The 18,764-nt window shown below is 40.3% G+C and overlaps 1 protein-coding gene across 4 annotated transcripts in view; it reads right to left on the reverse strand.

Annotated features, from left to right (window-relative positions):
- cherp (calcium homeostasis endoplasmic reticulum protein) overlaps positions 1 to 18,764 on the reverse strand; it is a 68,059-nt gene that overhangs the window by 29,374 nt on the left and 19,921 nt on the right. For all 4 annotated transcript variants that reach the window (XM_072593667.1, XM_072593668.1, XM_072593665.1 and 1 more), the window contains exons 4-6: positions 17,659 to 17,796; positions 13,052 to 13,203; positions 4,577 to 4,688 (exon numbers count right to left, since the gene is read on the reverse strand). In XM_072593667.1, coding sequence (XP_072449768.1) covers positions 4,577 to 4,688; positions 13,052 to 13,203; positions 17,659 to 17,796 — 402 coding nt within the window. The remainder of the gene's footprint in view (positions 1 to 4,576; positions 4,689 to 13,051; positions 13,204 to 17,658; positions 17,797 to 18,764) is intronic.

Genomic DNA, 18,764 nt, shown 5'->3' on the forward strand with positions numbered 1-18,764 from the left:
AATGTTGCCGGGGTTGGAGGGCTTGAGCTATCTGGAGGCTGAATAGGCTGGGGCTGTTTTCCCTGGAGCGTCAGAGGTTGAGGGGTGACCTTATAGAGGTTTATACAATCATGAGGGGTGTGAACAGGATAAATAGAAAAGGTTTTTTCCCCTGTGTTGAAGGAGTCCAGAACTAGAAGGCAAAAGTTTAGGGTAACAGGGGAAAGATTCAAAAGGGACCTGATTTTCACGTAAAGGGTATGTGTATGGAATGAGTGGCCTGAGGAAGTGGTGGAGGCTGCTACATTTACAACATTTAAAAGACATCTGGATGGGGATATGAATAGAAAGGGTTGACGGATATGGGCCAAGTGCTAGCAAATGGGACTAGCTTAATTTAGCATGGATGAGTTGGACCAAAGGGTCTGTTTCCATACTGTACATCTCTCTGACTCTAAATCCCACTTGCCTGCTTTGACACGTATTTGAGGGACATTATCAAATGCATGATCATTTTTAGAAGTCTAGTATGGATGCCATCAGGTCCTAGGTATTTGAATTTTAGTCTCTGGTTCTCTTCCTTCATCGTGTCATCTCAGGGTACTTTCTATTTCTGGTATGCAACTTGTGATTCCTCCAGCAAGGTCAGACAAATAGAAGATAAATTTTTGTGTAATTTTCTCAGTTCCCATGATAATTTCTACTGTCTCTGCTTCTAAGGGATCACCAGTCACTTTAGATACGGTCTTCCTTTTTTCTAAATTTGTAAGACATCTCAGTTAGTTTGCTGTCATTTTATTTCTTTCCTTTGATTTTAAACAACCTTCGCTAATTTCTAAAACATTCCCATTCTTCACTCTTATGATTACTTCTTGTAACATTATAAACTTCTTTTAACTTAGTACCATCATTAACTCCCTTAAATGACATGGGTAGATCTTTCTCACTGAAGTTTTCTTTCTGAATGCAATTTTGCTGAAAGATTTGAAATGCTTCTTCAAAGGTTTCCCACTGTTCGTTAATACCACATCTTTTTTTCTATTTATACAATTAACCTGAGCTAGCTCTCCCCATACACCTATGTAATTGGCAGTTCAGATTCCTATTCGAGATTGGAAAATACAGATTTCCAATTTGGTACAGAATTCTACTGTTTTATGATTATTTCACAACGAGTATTACTAATTAATTCTAACTCTCTACACTAAATGAATGAGTTTTATCCCTCATTGGTTCAGCAAGTTGCTTCACCCTTGGTCACCATTTAATCCTGTCTGTGTTATGCCACTACTCTCTCTTTGTGCATCAGAACAGGAGTTCTGTAGAAGGGTCATTGGATTTGAAACATTAACTGCTTTTCTCCACTGTCAGATACTTTCAGACCCCAATTTGTTTTTGTTAGTACAGTTACATATCAATATTCATCATCCCCATACGTAATAGCCTTAATATTAAATGATTACTTTGTTCTCAGATCGCTTCCCTTCCAGTGCCTTTATATTGCCATGGTCTCGGTTGTAATTTCCAACTCCAGTTCTGTATTCCACAGCCATATATGCTGTGAGTGGAATCCTTTTTCTACCCTTCAATTCATATCTTTGAATCATAGAATTTTACAGTACAGAAGGCGGCTTTTTGACTGGCTCCTGAAAGAGCTACCCAGCTAGCTCCACTCCCCAGCCCAATCATCAGTGCCCTCTAACTTCTTCATTTTCAAGTACATATCCAGCTCTTTCCTCTGGCATCCACCTCCACCACTCTCCCAAGCAGCACATTCTCAATCCTGACAACTGCCTGATTAAAAAGGTTGTTCCTCACCTCACTCCTAGCTTTCTTGACAAAAATCTTTAAATTATGATCCCTAGTTACTAACATACCAACTAATGGAATATTCTTTTCACCCTGTCAAAGCTGATAATTTTGAATGACTCAATAAGGTAATCTTTTAATCTCTGCTCCAAGGAGAAAAAGCACAATATCTCTATCTAAAATCCTTCATTTCTGGTATCATTCTCATAAATCTCCTATGAACTCTCTCCAGGATGTCCTTAAGTGAGGTGCCCAGAATTGACTACAATACTCCAAATGTTGTCTGATCAACGATTTGTAGAGGTGCAGCAACACTTCTTTGTTTTTATACTCTATACTTCTATTTATAAATCCCACAGATCCTATAAACCTCTTTAACAACTATCTCAACTTGCCTGGTCACCTTCAGAGAATCATGCACATGAACCCAGCGATCCCTCTGCTCCTGTACGAGTGAGGCTGCATTGCCTCTCCATGTTGTTTTTACCAAAATGCATTAACTCACATTTCTCTGCATTGAAATTGATCTGCCAGGTTTCTGTCCAATTGGCCAACTAATGTCCCTCTGAAGTTGCTCAGCATCTATTCTCCCTAGTTTAGAGTCATCTGCAAATGTTGTGATTTTACCCTCAGCACTCACCTCCAAACCATTTATGTAAATCAGATAATGCAACAGTCCCAAAACTGATCGCTAAGGAACACCACTTTCACTTCATCTCCAACCTAAGAAATGTCCATCTATACCCATCCTCTGTTTCCTATCTTTTAGCCAGTTTCTAATCCATGTTGCCAAGGACCCATCAACCTCAAACATTTCTAATTTGCTAGCGAACCTGCCAACACTATGGCAAATGCTTTCTGAAAGTCCAAATGCATAATATCCACAGCAGTGCCCTCAACCACTGCTGTGTCAGACGTGACCTGCCATTGACAAAGCCGTGTTGACTATTATTAACGTATTTTACTCTAAGTATGTATTTACCTTAGCCCATATTTTGGCCTTCATCAGTTTTCCCATTATTGATGTCAAGCGGACAGTCTATAATTTCCTGGGATGTCCTTTGCCCCTTTCTTAAACGATGGTGTCACATTTGTAATCCTCTGGTCCCCCAGGACTAATCCTGTGTTCAAAGAGGCCTTAAGATTTCTATCAAGAGCTCTACTCCCTTAAGTCTCTTTACAATCTGAGCCTGGCGACTTTTGGAGTGCTGCCATTAAGCACTTAATATTTCCCATTCCTTCAGCTCCTGTCAATTCCTCTGCCCCATTCTTTCATTATTTTAAAACATCTTTATCATATGATCCCATAGCCTCCACTGTTTTCCACTTCATTCTTCATATTTATGTTTCTCTCATTCAAATTCCCAGAGATTCAATGCTGTGTCCTTGCACAAGTTTCAGCCCTTCTATTATATGAGCTAAAACTGCAACACAGTACTTCAACCCTACGAAGGGTTTATATAGATTTATTCTGACTATTTTAATATTCCATATGTAAAACAATGTTTCCCATTAATTGTTCTGTGACTTTATCCTCTTTAGTCACCGTGATTAAGGTTTCCTATTAAAAATAACCTACAGACCAGTTTTGGGTCCGACAGTAAACAGAACAAGACATGTTGTTGCAGATCCAGTTGCTCCTAACTACACTGAGAAATGATTCATCGGAAATTGGGTGCAACCAGTGATAATAATGTTGAGCAACAAAAAAAAACCTCAGAACCAAATACCACACATAATGATCATAAATTAAATTGTAACGTACTACAGAATTTGACTACAGTGATTCAAGGTAGCACCTCACCATCTTCTCCAGAGCAACTAGGGATGGGCAATAAACGTTAGCCCAGTGAGCAATACTGTGATCCCATGCTTGAATTAAAAAAAAAGAAAATCCACAACAAATGAGACACTGTGCTGTCCCATTAAAGTAGATACATCATTGAGATGGGGGCAAAGACAGGTAAAGAACTGAGCACAATATCTGGTACCTAGCAAGACTTTTATTGTGCACATTAAAAATGCCAGCCACGAAACAAGGGAATCAGCCTTCGCTATTTATGGAACAGTCAGTTGAATACATTTCTCAAACTATTTCGTAATAAAGTCCGCGGTAACACTTCAAAATTCATATGAATCCACATGATAACAAAAACAAAACAGCAATAAAGCAGCACTGCAACATTCAATACATTTTTTTGTGAATACTACGTAGAATTATGAATAATTTAATGAAAATCTGTATTTTTAAAGTACTTAATGTTCTTAAAATATTATTTTGTGTACTCACCATCCCAATACTTCATATGAGCTTTACCAGCTCATGGAACTTGGCCAGGAAGTAGAAGTTCTTGAGGTGGCTGATGTTGGAATCCAGGTCATTCAACAGCACCAGAGTGACAGGGTGAGGCTACAGCTCAGCAGCGGAGACATCACCACCAGGTTCATGGTCAGGGCAGAGCTTTAAGACTCAATGAAGTGGCTACGAATTGAAATCCATGGCCCGAAGAGCAAGAGACTAAGAGATGAGCAGGGGAAGGGCAGGGCTGGAAACCTCCTGGGCATCGAAGGTGGGATACAGTCTTAAAGGAAGGGAGTTTGTGACCCCATTCACTTTCTGCTACCCAAATTTGAGTTCCGACCCACAGTTTGCAAATCACTCACTTAATTACTACATCATACAAATTTCTTCCAGTACAGATTAATAAAATCAAAAGAAATCTTAAATAACACACTACTACCCCCTCCTGGTGAATAAACTGATTCATGAGCAAGTAGGGAAAATTACCCGTGCAATCTTCTGTTGTTTGTCTTCCTCCACTGCAAGGAAGCTGGTGCAATAAATAGGAACCACGACTTTCTGTAGGGCTGCGAGCAGGTCTCGGGCCTGTTTCCGCTGACTGTGAACACACAACGGAAGAAAGCTGAGACACAACTGGCTTTCAAAACAAGAAAATAATTCAGTTCTTAACAACATTTGAACTTTTCTGTTTGTTCAGATATATTTACAAGAAAGGAAAAACAAAAACATCCTTTCTGTGTTAAGTATTCAAGCAATGTCTCGGACTACAGAAATTCTAATGTGACCATCACTAGAAGTTCAAAGTGGAGGAATGAGACCCAACAGAATCTCAGTTCTTGCAGTCTATTTTTCAGTCACTGGATGGTGCATATTATCCAAGAACTTTGTAAAGTAGCTGAAACTGAGTGCATTAAAGGCCCTACAATCAATAGAAAAAGGTGGAGCACAAGAACTGCCTGATTAAATACTCCCTGGAGCTACTGAATTCAATTTAAGCTCAGGCTAATAAAGTAATTCTATTTTTAATATAAATAGCATACTCCTGAATCTGACTTCAACTGCGTGATTAGCATTTCTGGAACGTACTAAGGCAGCTGTGTTCTCTTTATTCTGCAACATCTGTTTTAGGTTAGATTCTTGAATTAATACTGCTATGTTTACTATTCAGACCCACTTAGTGCAGTCACGTCTGAGTCCTGGAAGCAAAGTGGAGAGTTAATTTTATTAATTTCATTCCCTACTGAGTGGGCTGAACAGTAAAGCATGGCCTTTATAAGTTAAAGTCACTAACTCAGAACAGATTAGGCATAGGAAAACAAGGCTTGCCTTGTATATGGTATATTACACCTTGGCAGACACCTGCCATACACAAATGAGATCTGTACATTAAAGAATCTGCTATACACAAGCATCATGGTCAGCTGGGAACATACACATGATATACAATTTGACCCCATTTTTCATCAGTTTCTTTGCCATAAGACCGTAAGACATAGGGGCAGAAATTAGGCCATTCAGTCAATTGAACCTACTCTGCTGTTCAATCATGGCTGATAAGTTTCTCAATCCCATTCTCCCACTTTGTCCTCGTAACTCTCGATATTCAAGAAGTTATCTACCTCAGTCTTAAATATACTCAGTGACCTGGCCTCCACAGCCTTCTGTGGCAATGAATTCCACAGATTCACCACTCTCTGGATGTAGAGGTTTCCCTTTTACTCTAAGACTGTGCTCTCGGGTCCTAGTCTCTCCTACCAATGGAAACATATTTCCAACATCTACTCTGTCCAGGCCATTCAGTATTCTGTATGTTTCAATTAGATTCCCCCTTATCCTTCTAAACTCCATCAATATAAACCCAGAGTCCTCAAACATTCCTCACGTTAAGCTTTTCATTCCTGGGACCTCTCTCGTGAACCTCCTCTGAACACGCTCCAGGGCCAGTACATCAGTCAAGATATAGGGTCCAAAACTGCGCATGATATTTCAAATGTAGTCTGACCAGAGCCTCAGACGTACATCTCTGCTTTTATATTCAAGTCCTCTCAAATTAAATGCCATCATTGTATTTTCCTTCCTAACTACTGACTCAACCTGCAAGATTACCCTGACAGATTCCAGGACTAGAACTCCCAAGTCTCTTCAGACTTCTAAATTTTCTCCCCATTTAGAAAATAGTCCATGTCTCTATTCTTCCTACCAAAGTGCGTGACCGCACACTTTCCCACACTGTACTTCATCTGCCACTTTGTTGCCCACTCTCCGGAGCGGTTAGTGTTGCCATCTGGCTCAAGATTTCAAATGGCTCAAGATTTCGAATGCACTACCCAATGTATAAATGAAAGACTCAAAATACTTCATCCCCAGCTCAGCCTCAAAATGTAGCACTGCCACCTGTGTTTATGCCTGACTCTTGAATCCAATGAGAATGCTCAGGAAAAGTTCAATGCTAACGTTGAAGCTCTCACTGACACTTCAGAAAAAAATACTGTATTTCTGGGACTTTCATGACTCTGGTGTCTGCTTTGACAAGATGTATTTTTTCAATAAAATTCAACTTCTGTATCATCTCTCTCTGCCCCTGATAATTGTATTTTCACAAGAAACAAATCATGCTGTGAAACTATTGAGCTACTTTCCTGTGGGTAAGAAAATCAGGCCCAAGTCACACTGGGACTTCAGACTACCAGAGGAAATTCTGACATGGTTTCTGCTGTCAGGAAAATCCAAGAGAAATATTCAATGACCAGGAACTCTTCAGCACATTAGTCAGCCTTCCCACACTTTCACTCATCATGAAGCTCAATGGTGTGTACTCTGAAGATTTAGAAACTTCATCAGAATCCTGCAACTATTTCAGGACGATTTGTCTGAACTAGCTTGAGCAGGACATCTGCTATAGATCCTTTTGAAAGCCAGATAACTGTCATACAGTGGGCCCTGATACTATTTACAATCTATTCTAAAATGACTTACAAGAGCTGCTCTCTGGTGTCACTATCAAATGTCATTGAAATGGGAACTCTTAATTCGCAATCACCTATGTCAAAACTAAACTTATCACCACAGATGTGCGTTTCCCACAGCTCACCCTATTTAGAAGCAATTATAAATCATTTTAGTTCTGCACATAATGTATACATGGTCAGTAAAACATTCTACCTCTCGTATACTGAGCACTTCCTATACCTCTCTGGTAAAGACACCACTGGTAAAGGGATCCAACACTGCCAGCTTAGTCTCCTGCAAACTACAGCAGTAGGGGTTCAAGAACAAAGATCTCCATGAGTCAACTGAAGTCCTGGGGTAAACAGCAGTTGATGTCACCGCATTCTGTACAGCAGAGACACCAGAAAGGATTGATGCTGGGTTGATGCTTTTTGTCATTTTTATAAATGATTTGAATGAGATCATTGGAGGTATGGTTTGTAAGTCTGAAGGTGACACCAGGTGTAGTGGACAATGAAGTAGGTTACCTCAAAGTACAATAAAATCTTGATCAGATAGGCTGATGGGCCAAAGAGCGGCAGATGGATTTAACTCAGATAAATGTGAGGTGCTGCATTTTGGAAAGGCATATCAGAGCAGGACTTGCCACACTTAATGGTAAGGTCGTGGGGGGTGTTGTCGAACAAAGAAATCTTGGGAGTGCGACTCATAATTCCTTGAAAATGGAGTTGCAAGTAGACAGGATAATGCAGGCGGCATTTGGTATGCGCACCTTTATTAGACAGTGCATTGAGTACAGGAGTTGGGAGGTCATATTGCTGCTGTACAGGATATTGGTGAGGCAACTTTTGGAATACTGCGTGGAAATTACAGTCTCCCTGCTATAGGAAGGATGTTGTCAAACTTGAATGCGTTCAGAAAAGAGCTACAAGAATGTTGCCAAGGTTGGAGGGTTTAAGATATCGGGAAGAGGCTGAATAGGTGTGCTGGAACTGAGTGATGGCCTGAGACGTTTATAAAATCAGGAGGGTTAAAGAATGAGGGGGGCAAGGTTGGGTGGGTGGGTAACAATGGTATATATGAGACTTTCATTTATACAATGTGCAGTGCATCCAAAATCTTGATCCGGATGGTAATACTACACGGACACAGGGGTCACGTCAGCCTTTCCAATCAAGGACACATCAGCTGCTCCTTCCTTGAGCTACACTTCCCCATGACGACAGGTCTTACTGAGACAGAATTTGGAATCTTGATTGTTCATGTGAGACATTTGCAGTCCTTCTTTTCACTCCTCCACTAAATGCTGTGCCTCTACTCTCAAATAGCCAGGACTCCAGCGAGGTAGACACTCCAACTCTGCTTGAGGATATGGGTGCAGTGATGTTAACGACTCAGAGAAGCTTACTGCAAATTGTTCAAAATGGCAGCAATTTGTCTAGCAAGTTCTGCACTCCTGATCCTGTTATTTCTTGTAGGTTGAGAATCAACCTGTTCAGTCACATGTAGAACAATGGCATAAACTTGTGAACCTGCACAGATACATCCTCAAACTGAGGGACAGCAAATAGAGTCATAGTCATAGAGATGTACAGCATGGAAACAGACCCTTCGGTCCAACCCGTCCACATCGACCAGATATCCCAACCCAATCTAGTCCCACCTGCCAGCACCCAGCCCATATCCCTCCAAACCCTTCTTATTCATATACCCATCCAGATGCCTTTTACATGTTGCAATTGTACCAGCCTCCACCACCTCCTCTGGCAGCTCTGCGTGAAAAAGTTGCCCCTTCAAAGTCTCTTATATCTTGCCCCTCTCACCCTAAACCTATGCCCTCCAGTTCTGGATTCCCCCCACCCCAGGAAAAAGACTTTGTCGCTTTATCCTATCAATGTCCCTCATGATTTTATAAACCTCTATAAGGTCACCCCTCAGCCTCCAACACTCCAGGGGAAAAAAGCCCCAGTTTATTTGACCTCTCCCTATAGCTCAAATCCTCCAACCCTGGCAACATCATTGTAATTCTTTTCTGAACCCTTTCAAGTTTCACAACATCTTTTCAATAGGAAGGAGACCAGAATTGCATGCAATATTCCAAAAGTGGCCTAACCAATGTCCTGTACAGCCACAACATGACCTCCCAACTCCTGTACTCAATACAGGAGTTCTAAGGATTCACTTGATCTCTCCTGTCTATACCAGACATATGCTTCCTTCTTTTTCTTAAACCAATAAAGGAAAGCATACCAAACGCCTTCTTCACTATCCTATCTACCTGCAACTCCACTTTCAAGGAGCTATGAACCTGCACTCCAAGGTCTCTTTGTTCAGCAACACTCCCTAGGACCTTACCATTAAGTGTATAAGTCCTGCTAAGATTTGCTTTCCCAAAATGCAGCACCTCACATTTATCTAAATTAAACTCCATCTGCCACTTCTCAGCCCACCGGCTCATCTGACCAAGATCCCGTTATAATCTGAGGTAACCTTCTTCGCTGTCCACTATACCTCTAATTTTGGTGTCATCTGCAAACTTACTAACTATAAGTCTCATGCTCACATCCAAACCATTTATATAAATGACGAAAAATAGAGGGCCCATCACAGATCCTTGCGGCACTCCACTGGTCACAGGCCTCCAGTCTGAAAACAACCCTCCACCACCACCACCCTCTGTCTTCTATCTTTGAGCCAGCTCTGTATCCACATGGCTAGTTCTCCCTGTATTCCATGAGATCTAACCTTGCTAACCAGTCTCCCCTGGGGAACCTTGTCAAATGCCTTACTAAAGTCCATATATATATCACATCTACCGCTCTGCCCTCATCAATCCGCTTTGTTACTTCCTCAAAAAAATCAATCAAGTTCGTGAGACATGATTTCTCATGCACAAAGCCATGTTGACTATCCCTAATCAGTCCTTGCCTTTCCAAATAAGTGTACATCCTGTCCCTCAGGATTCCCTCCAACAACTTGCCCACCACCGATGTCAGGCTCACTGGTCTATAGTTCCTTGACTTGCCCTTACCGCCCTTCTTAAACAGTGGCACCACATTAGCCAACCTCCAGTCTTCCGGCACCTCACCTGTGACTATCGATGATACAAATATCTCAACAAGAGGCCCAGCAATCATTTCCCTAGCTTCCCGCAGAGGTCTAGGGTACACCTGATCAGGTCCTGGGGATTTATCCACTTTTATGCATTTTAAGACATCCAGCACTTCCTCCTCTGTAATATGGACATTTTTCAAGATGTCACCATCTATTTCCCTACATTCTATATCTTCCATGTCCTTTTCTACAGTAAATACTGATGCAAAATACTTGTTTAGTATCTCCCCCATTTTCTGTGCTCCACATAAAGGCCGCCTTGCTGATCTTTGAGGGGCCCTATTCTCTCCCTGGTTACCCTTTTGTCCCTAATGTATTTGTAAAACCCTTTGGACTCTCATTAAATCTATTTGCCAAAGCTACCTCATGTCCCCTTTTTGCCCTCCTGATTTCTCTCTTCAGTATACCCCTACTGCCTTTATACTCAGAAGGATTCACTCAATCTACCCTGTCTGTACCTGACGTATGCTTCCTTCTTTTTCTTAACCAAAACCTCAATTTCTTCAGTCATCCAGCATTCCCTATACCTACCAGCCTTCCCTTTCACCCTAACAAGAATACAACTTTTAGATCTTGTCTATCCTTTTCCATCATTATTTTAAAACTAATAAAGTTATAGTGGCTGGCCGGAAAGTGTTCCCCCACTGACATCTGTCACCTGTCTGCCTTATTTCCCAATATGTCAAGTTTTGCACCTTCTCTAGTAGGTACACCCACATGCTGAATCACAAAGGTTTCTTGTACACGCTTAACAAATTCCTCGCCATCTAAATCCTTAACACTATGGCAGTCCCAGTCTATGTTTGCAAAGTTAAAATCTCCTACCATAACCACCCTATTATTCTTACAGATAACTGAGATCTCCTTTGTTTCTCAATTTCCCTCTGACTATTAAGGGATGTATAAGACAATCCTAATAAAGTGATCAACCCTTTTTTATTTCTCAGCTCCACTCAAATAACATCCCTGGATGTATTCCCAGGAATATCCTTCCTCAATAGAGCTGTAATGCTATCCCTTAGCAAATACACCTCTCTCCCTCTTATCTTGCCTCCCCTTCTGTCCTTCCTGTAGCATTTGTATCCTGGAACATTAAGTTGCCAGCCCTGTCCATCCCTGAGCCATGTTTCTGTAATTGCTATGATATCCCTGTCTCATATTCCTAACCATGCCCTAAGTTCATCTGCCTTCCCTGTTCAGCCTCTTGCATTGAAATAAGTGCAGTTCAATTTATCAGTCCATCCTTGCTCTCTGCTTTGTCCCTGCCTGCCCTGACTGTTTGACTTGTTTCTGTTCTCAACTGTACCAGTCTCAGATTGATCTCTTTCCTCACTATCTCCCTGGGTCCCAGCATACCAGTTATCATACTAGTTTAAATCCTCCCGAGCAGCTCTAGCCAGTATATTGGTCCCCTTTCAATTCAGGTGCAATCAGTTCTTCTTGTACAGATCACTTCTACCCCAAAAGAGATTCCAATGATCCAAAAATGTGAATCCTTCTCCCATACACCAGCTCTTCAGCCACGCATTCATTTGCTCTATCCTCCTATTCCTGCCCTCACTAGCTCGTAGCACCAGGAGTAATCCAGATATTACTATTCTCAAGGGCCTCCTTTTTAAATTCCTGCCTAACTCTCTGTAATCTCCCTTCAGAATCTCAACCTTTTCTCTTCTTATGTCATTGGTTCCAATGTGTACAATGACCTCCTGCTGGCCACTCTCCCCCTTGAGAACATTCTGCACCCTCTGAGGCATCCTTGATCCTGGCACCGGGGAAGCAACACACCATTCTGATTTTTCACTGCTGGCCACAGAAACATCTGTCTGTACCTCAGACTAAAGAGTTCCCTAACACAACTGATCTTGGAACCCGACATAGAGCCAGTCTCAATACCAGAAACTTGGCTGTTCGTGCTATGCTCCCCTGAGAATCCGTCACCCCCTACATTTTCAAAAACAGCATACCTGTTTGAAATGGGTATATCTACAAAAGACTCCTGCACTAGCTGCCTACCTCTCTTACCTTTCCTGGAGTTAACGCATCTATGTGACTGTATCTGCGACTTTTCCCTCTTCCTATAAATGCCATCCATCACATCCCCTTGCTCTTGTGAATTCCTCATTGCCTCTAACTGTCTCTCCAATTTATCCATTTGATGTAATAGGATTAGCAACCACGGCATTTTTTGCAGATATAATTCTCAGTAACCCATAAACTCTCCTGAAACTCCCACATCCGACAAGAGCATATCACCCTACTAAAGGCCATTTTTGCTTCTTTCAATCTACAGACTCATAAAATAGCACTGTCTTATTCCTCTACAAAATACTGCCCCAAGTTAAATTAACATTTATGACTTATATTTTAAGTTTAATCAAGAGACATATCTCAATAAAACATTTAATCAAGAAAGAGCCCACCCTACTCACTACTGCAGACTTTCTGTAAGGCCATGATGACCATTGTGTGGCTCCAGTCCATGACACAGCACGTTGAAGATCTCTGCTGCATCTCCATTATAGCAAAACCTGGAGGAATATTTACATTTCCCCCAGTAATGGTGCTGAGGACTACAGTACATAAACTGATACCGTTCAAGAAAGTACCTCACCAACACCTTCCCAAGGGCAACTACAGATTGGCAATAAATGCTGGCTAGCCAACGACCCCACATTCCACAAGTGAATAAAAAGAATTACTGATTGACGAGACATTCTGTACTTTGGGATGAAATCAGGGCACCACATCCAAATTCCTGCTCAGCTTGACTATAGCTTAGTTTACTTCCCAACCCTATCTGTTACAACACGCACAAGTGGTTTTATAAAACTTTCATAATAGGCTTAGGTTTTCTACCTTTGGTAGAAAAATAAACTAATCTAATAACTGGATACAAACCAGTGATGCAGCACATCATTTATCAAGTAGATCAGATGAAGGCGTAGTTCGAAATGAGCTCCTTCAGCTGTGATACGGTTTCTCAGGTGGCCAGACATCAGCTCACAATGTTGTGGAGTTTTTGCGTTATTAAACATCCAGTTCTTACCAGCCTAAAGGAGAAAGGAGAATATAGCAGGAGATCATGAGAGTTTTGATCACTCCTGAGGGTTGCAATAAAACAAGCAACTTAAAAATGAAACATTTCCAACAGCACTCATCAAAAATAAAACACGTCAAAATCTTTGTTTTTATTGTGACCTTAATGTTGACTTTTAAAAAAACACAGTAAAATGACACTGCATTAATGGGAAGAGAATGACGGAGATGGGTATTTGCGTATATTTTAATTCAGTCTGTATTCATGTTTTCAGTAGTGTCCCACTTAATTTATTATGGAATTTGGCCAATGGCTGGGCCAACATTTACTGCCCATCCCTAATTGCCCTGGAAAAGGCGCTCCAAACAGTTACAGTCCTTCTGGTGTAGGGACACTCACAATCATTTCAGTGAGGGATTCAAGCTGTTCCAGTTCAACAGTCAAGGACATCTCTCCCTTGTACCAGTTAAAATACTAAACAAGCAAGAATGCCTTGTCCAGACTGCAACACCACTAGGATGCACAAACCTTCCAAAGTTGTTTCAACAACCTAATTTAGCCTTTACATTAGCATTTCAGATACACAGCATTATTGCTGGGAAGCAGGCTAAAAATTACATGAGTGGTGATCAATGTTCCCTCTAAGTCACACAACAAAAGTTCATTGCAGGTTGAAAACAAGTTGGCTGCTCCAAGCTAGATGCTTGCAGGGCAGTACAAAACTAAGGTAAAGACCACCTGCACTTACAGGAATTAGATTTGTACAACCAAAAGAAAGACATGTTAATGAACTCTACTACCGGACTAAGGCCATCTGCCCAAGTTGGCCAAGCACCAATAAATCACTGACCAAGTAGTATTCAATGCATAATCCAGGAACATTCAAGATCATAACAATAATTCTGATCAAGGACAATGCTTGCACATGATAACTTCACACCATATTCACCTAAACCATAAAAAATAGCCAGCTACACATTTCTAGATTTCCTTCCAACTTGGATCATGACTGGAGAGATCACGGAGTTATTTAACAAGGGCAAAATGTTGAAGGCTGGCATTGTCACAGGTGATACTGATGGGAATGAATGAGATAATTTAAGAACATGGCAGGGAGGAAGCGGATACACTAAAACATGGTCGATTGAGTGTAATAAGATGATTAGTGATACCAATTATAAATTAATCAATAAGTTTGGTGACTACAACTGACTGCCTCAATTGTGAGGTAAGATATTCCAATCTTAGATGCTCTAAAATCAGAATTAAAGTTCACTACCACACATCAAGAGCATAGCCAAAAATGGAGCAGTAAGATAACGCTCTGTTCCTTTACTTATGACATTAACTTCACTTTTCTGCCTGGTCTCCCTAACACTTGCAGATTGAAAATATGTCTAACACATTGTTAAGTCAATCCAATGACCCAGTGTCTACTGCTCTCTCGGATAGCAAATTCCAAATATGAACACACTTTTAAGAAATGTTTCTTCATCTCCATCTTCAAATTGAGATTTGATGTTCTGAAAAGGTGCATCCTATGTCTAGATTCTTGTATGAAGGAAAACATCTGTTCAGAATCTACCCTGTCAAGCCCACTCAGAATCTTGAGATTTAAAACAATCACATGTTCAAAACGTTTGGATCCAAACTGCTCAACTTTTCTTCATAAGAAAACCAATTTACCCTGGGAAACAACCCAGTGAACCTTTTCTGATTGCTTCCTATACAAGTACATCCCTTCTTAAATAACGAGGCCAAAAACGTACAGTGTTCTCTTTACAATCTCACCAATGATCTATACAGTTGTAGCAAGACTTCCTTACTTTTATACTATAACCCCCTTCAATAAAGGATAACATTCCATTTGCCTTCTTAATTAACTGGTGTATCTGCATGCTCACTGTTTTATGATTTATACAGATCCTTTTGAACTGTTGCAATCTCTCAGTCTATTTCCATATTTTCTCCATATGCTAAACATCTGCCTAATCAATCTATCCAACTATGTTTCCATCACAACTTGCTTTCCTATCTTTCTGCTCATCAGCAAACTTGGCTACAATATAAACTGTATAGAAATTGTAAACATATGAAGCCCCAGAAGTGATCTTTGTGGAATTCTATTTATTCACACTCTTTGCTTCCCAATAGTTAGACCATCCTCTGTCCATGCTAATACATCAATCCCAACATAATGTGTAGTAGCCACTTACACAGCACCTTACTGAATACCTTTTGGAAATGCATATCAACTAGTGCTTTATCTACACTGCTGCTGCATCCTCAAAAAAACTCAAATTAATTTACCCAATAATATTTCCTTTTAGAAAATCAAAGTCAATATGATTTTATGAAATGTCTTGCTTTTTAAAAAAATAATCGTGGGATGATGGCGTCACTGGTTAGCTAGCATTTATTGCCCAAAGGACAGTTTAGTAGCAAACACATTGCTACTACTTCCTAAATAATGGATTGCAGCCTGATTTCCACTGACAAATATAAGGCTAACTAGCCATGGCTTCCTCTTTCCATCTCCCTCCCTTCTTCAACAGAGCTGTTACATTCATTTGTAGTTTTCCAATTTATTGAATCTAGGAATTTTGGAATATCATGACCAATGCATTCACGATGTCTGCCACCACTTCTTTTAAGACCCTAGGATTCACACCATCAGGTTCAGTCTTCATCTTCCTTAATTTTTATAAGTCTTTCTTCTCCAGTAATGCATTGGAGTTCCTCTTTCAGTCTTGTCTTTTGATTTTTTTTTACTATTCTTGGAATGCTTTTTGTGCCTTCAACTGTGAAGATTTATGAAATGCTTCTGCACATTTTCTGCCATTTCCTTATTTCCCATTATGAACTCCTCAGTCTCACCCTTTAAAAGGTCCAATATTTACTTGAGCTATTCTTTTTTCTTTGTTATACTTTATTGACTGATTTTCTGTTTCTTGTTGGTTTACTCAAGTTTTAATTTCTTCTTTCTAAAAAAAAAAATCCTTTGCTGGTTTATAAGATGTTCACAATCTTACCACTAATTGTCATTACATTATAGTCCTTTTCTTTCATTTTGACACCATTCTTAATTTCCTTGGATACTCATGGATAGCAAATTATTCCCATAGAATCTTTCCTTCTCAAAGGAATATATTTTTATTAAAAGCTATGAACTAACTCCCAAAATTCTGTAACTGCTTACCCATCTTCTCTGAAGTTATTTCCAGACTACTTTAGTGAACTTTGTGTCTTTATACACAAGTTTGATTTTCTATCAAGTTGCGATTGATTTTACCTTGAGGATCATTTATTATTCATTACATAATATCAAGTTCAAAATAGCTGGTTTCCTGATTAGCTGCAGAAGTAGAAGGTTCTGAAGAAGGGTCACTGGACCTAAAATCTTAATTTTCATTTTCTCCACAGATGCTGACAGCCCAGCTGAGTTTCTGCAGCAATTTCAGTTCTTTGTTTTATTTTGGTTTCAGAAGGCTGTTCTAAGAAAATATCCTGAGTATTCCTTCAAAGTTACTTTTGACAATTAGATTTGCCCAATCTATGCGAAAATTAAAATTGCCACCAATTATGACAGTACTTACAAGTCCTCATTATATTTTGATTTACACTGTCTTACAGAATAGCTATTGTTCGAGAAGTATGCTCATCACTGAAAAGAAAGCAGTATCTAACCCCCAGCTGTACCGCCCCTTCTGCAATGCGATTGCAATTGGCTATCTTGAAGGTGTCTGTACTCTTCATATCCGTGTTGTGGAGTGGCACACTCATGTTTTGCAATTCCTTCATGAACAAAGAGCAAAAGAAAATCAAAACGCAGTTGCTTTGCTGCTGCAGTCCCACAGATCTAATTTGCCACCCATTAATACACTGCTGATGCTCAAAATAAAGTGGCAAAATTTTACTTCTCATTATGTACTAGTTTTTTTTTGCCTTTATCTGACCACTCTTACAGCTAGCATCACAAATGGAGCATTGTTCCAGAGACAAAAAACTTACTTCATAAATCAGGCATGGTGACCATTCTTCATGTGAAAACCCACATTTGAGTGTAGATGGGAAACTATGATCATTGTCACTGCCATCAACACCTATATTCAAAGTCCATGTATACAAAGTCATTCCAGGCATCCCTGGTTAGTGAAGCGAAATTTTTGCCTCTCCCCAAACAACCATACTACTGCCTTTATTGATGTCAGATAACCCAGGACAAACCAAGGATCAAGACTTTCAGAAACATTTGTAACCGTGCCAGCTACAACAGAATTAGTATTACATGTCTCCCCTTTGTGAATCTTGTGAATTTGTAAGTAGCAAGCATTAGTAACTAAACGTTAGATTATGCAGGGTTGGAATTTTCATCCCCAAAACCCAGAGCCAACATTAATCTCTGTTGAATACAGTGTCTGTGCGAAGTATGCAAGTTCAAATCAAGTCAATAAAAGAAGCACCGTACTGAAATGGCATCTTTGGTACAACTGTCGATAATGGGCTGTAATAGGCTGTCAAATTCAGTCATGTCCAGCTGTGTCTCTGACAGGAGCTTCTGTATTTGTTGCTCCATTGCCAAGGCAATTGCTGCAGTTATTTGTTCCTAGATAAAAATTGAAAAGCATCATTAAATAGACAAAGAATCAAATGACAAGAAAAATGACAGAAAAACAATCAATATCAGTTCTGAAGAAGGGCCACATCTCAAATTGCTTTTTTTTTAAACTCACCATTCATCACCTTCCAGAGAGGTCTACAGAACAGAAAAGGCCCATCAAGTCTGTGCTCGTCAAAAACAACCACCGAATACTAATCCCCCTTTTTTGTAATAAGCACTTAGGCTATAGCCTTGCATGCCAATGTCTTGGCATTGCAAGTGTATGTCTAAATATTTCTTCCAGGCAGCGTGTTCCAGATTCTCACCAGTGAAATGATTTTTCCCTCACATCACCTCTAAACCTCTTACCCCTGATCTTAAATTTATGCCTCCAGTCATTGATCGATCCACCAAGGGGAAAATGTTCCTTCCTGTCTACCCTGTCTCTGTCCCCATAATTTTATACATATTAATTATGTCCCCTCTATATATCCTCTGTTCCACGACCTCAGTCTGTCCAATTTCCCTTCATATCTGAAACTCTCTAACGCAGGCAACATCCTGGTAAATCTCCTCTGCACCCTGTCCAGTGCAATCACATCCCTTCTGTAATGTGGATTCTAGAATGGACACAGAGGGCACTGGTGAGAGGTGACCAAGAAGGATGCTGGGAAAATCTGTGCAGTCATCATGCTAGTTTGGAGTAGCAGCCTCACCTTGATCCAATCACACAGGGAAGATTGTGGGAATGCCAATTTGTCACAAAGTTCTAAAGTGACCTTGTGGACAGATTGGATCCTGGATAGTAAGTACTGGTCCGGTGATTTTCTTTGTTTAGTTTCAATTTCCATTAACATTTTCATATCCATAAAGGTTTTAGAATAGTGTCATAGGCAATAGTTTTAGAGACATGATCACACCCTATATTTGGGCAGACAGATGGGTGACCACTAGAAGGGGCAGGCAGACAGTGC

The sequence above is a fragment of the Chiloscyllium punctatum genome, chromosome 24 (assembly GCF_047496795.1).
Source record: "Chiloscyllium punctatum isolate Juve2018m chromosome 24, sChiPun1.3, whole genome shotgun sequence".
Taxonomy (NCBI): Eukaryota; Metazoa; Chordata; class Chondrichthyes; order Orectolobiformes; family Hemiscylliidae; genus Chiloscyllium; species Chiloscyllium punctatum.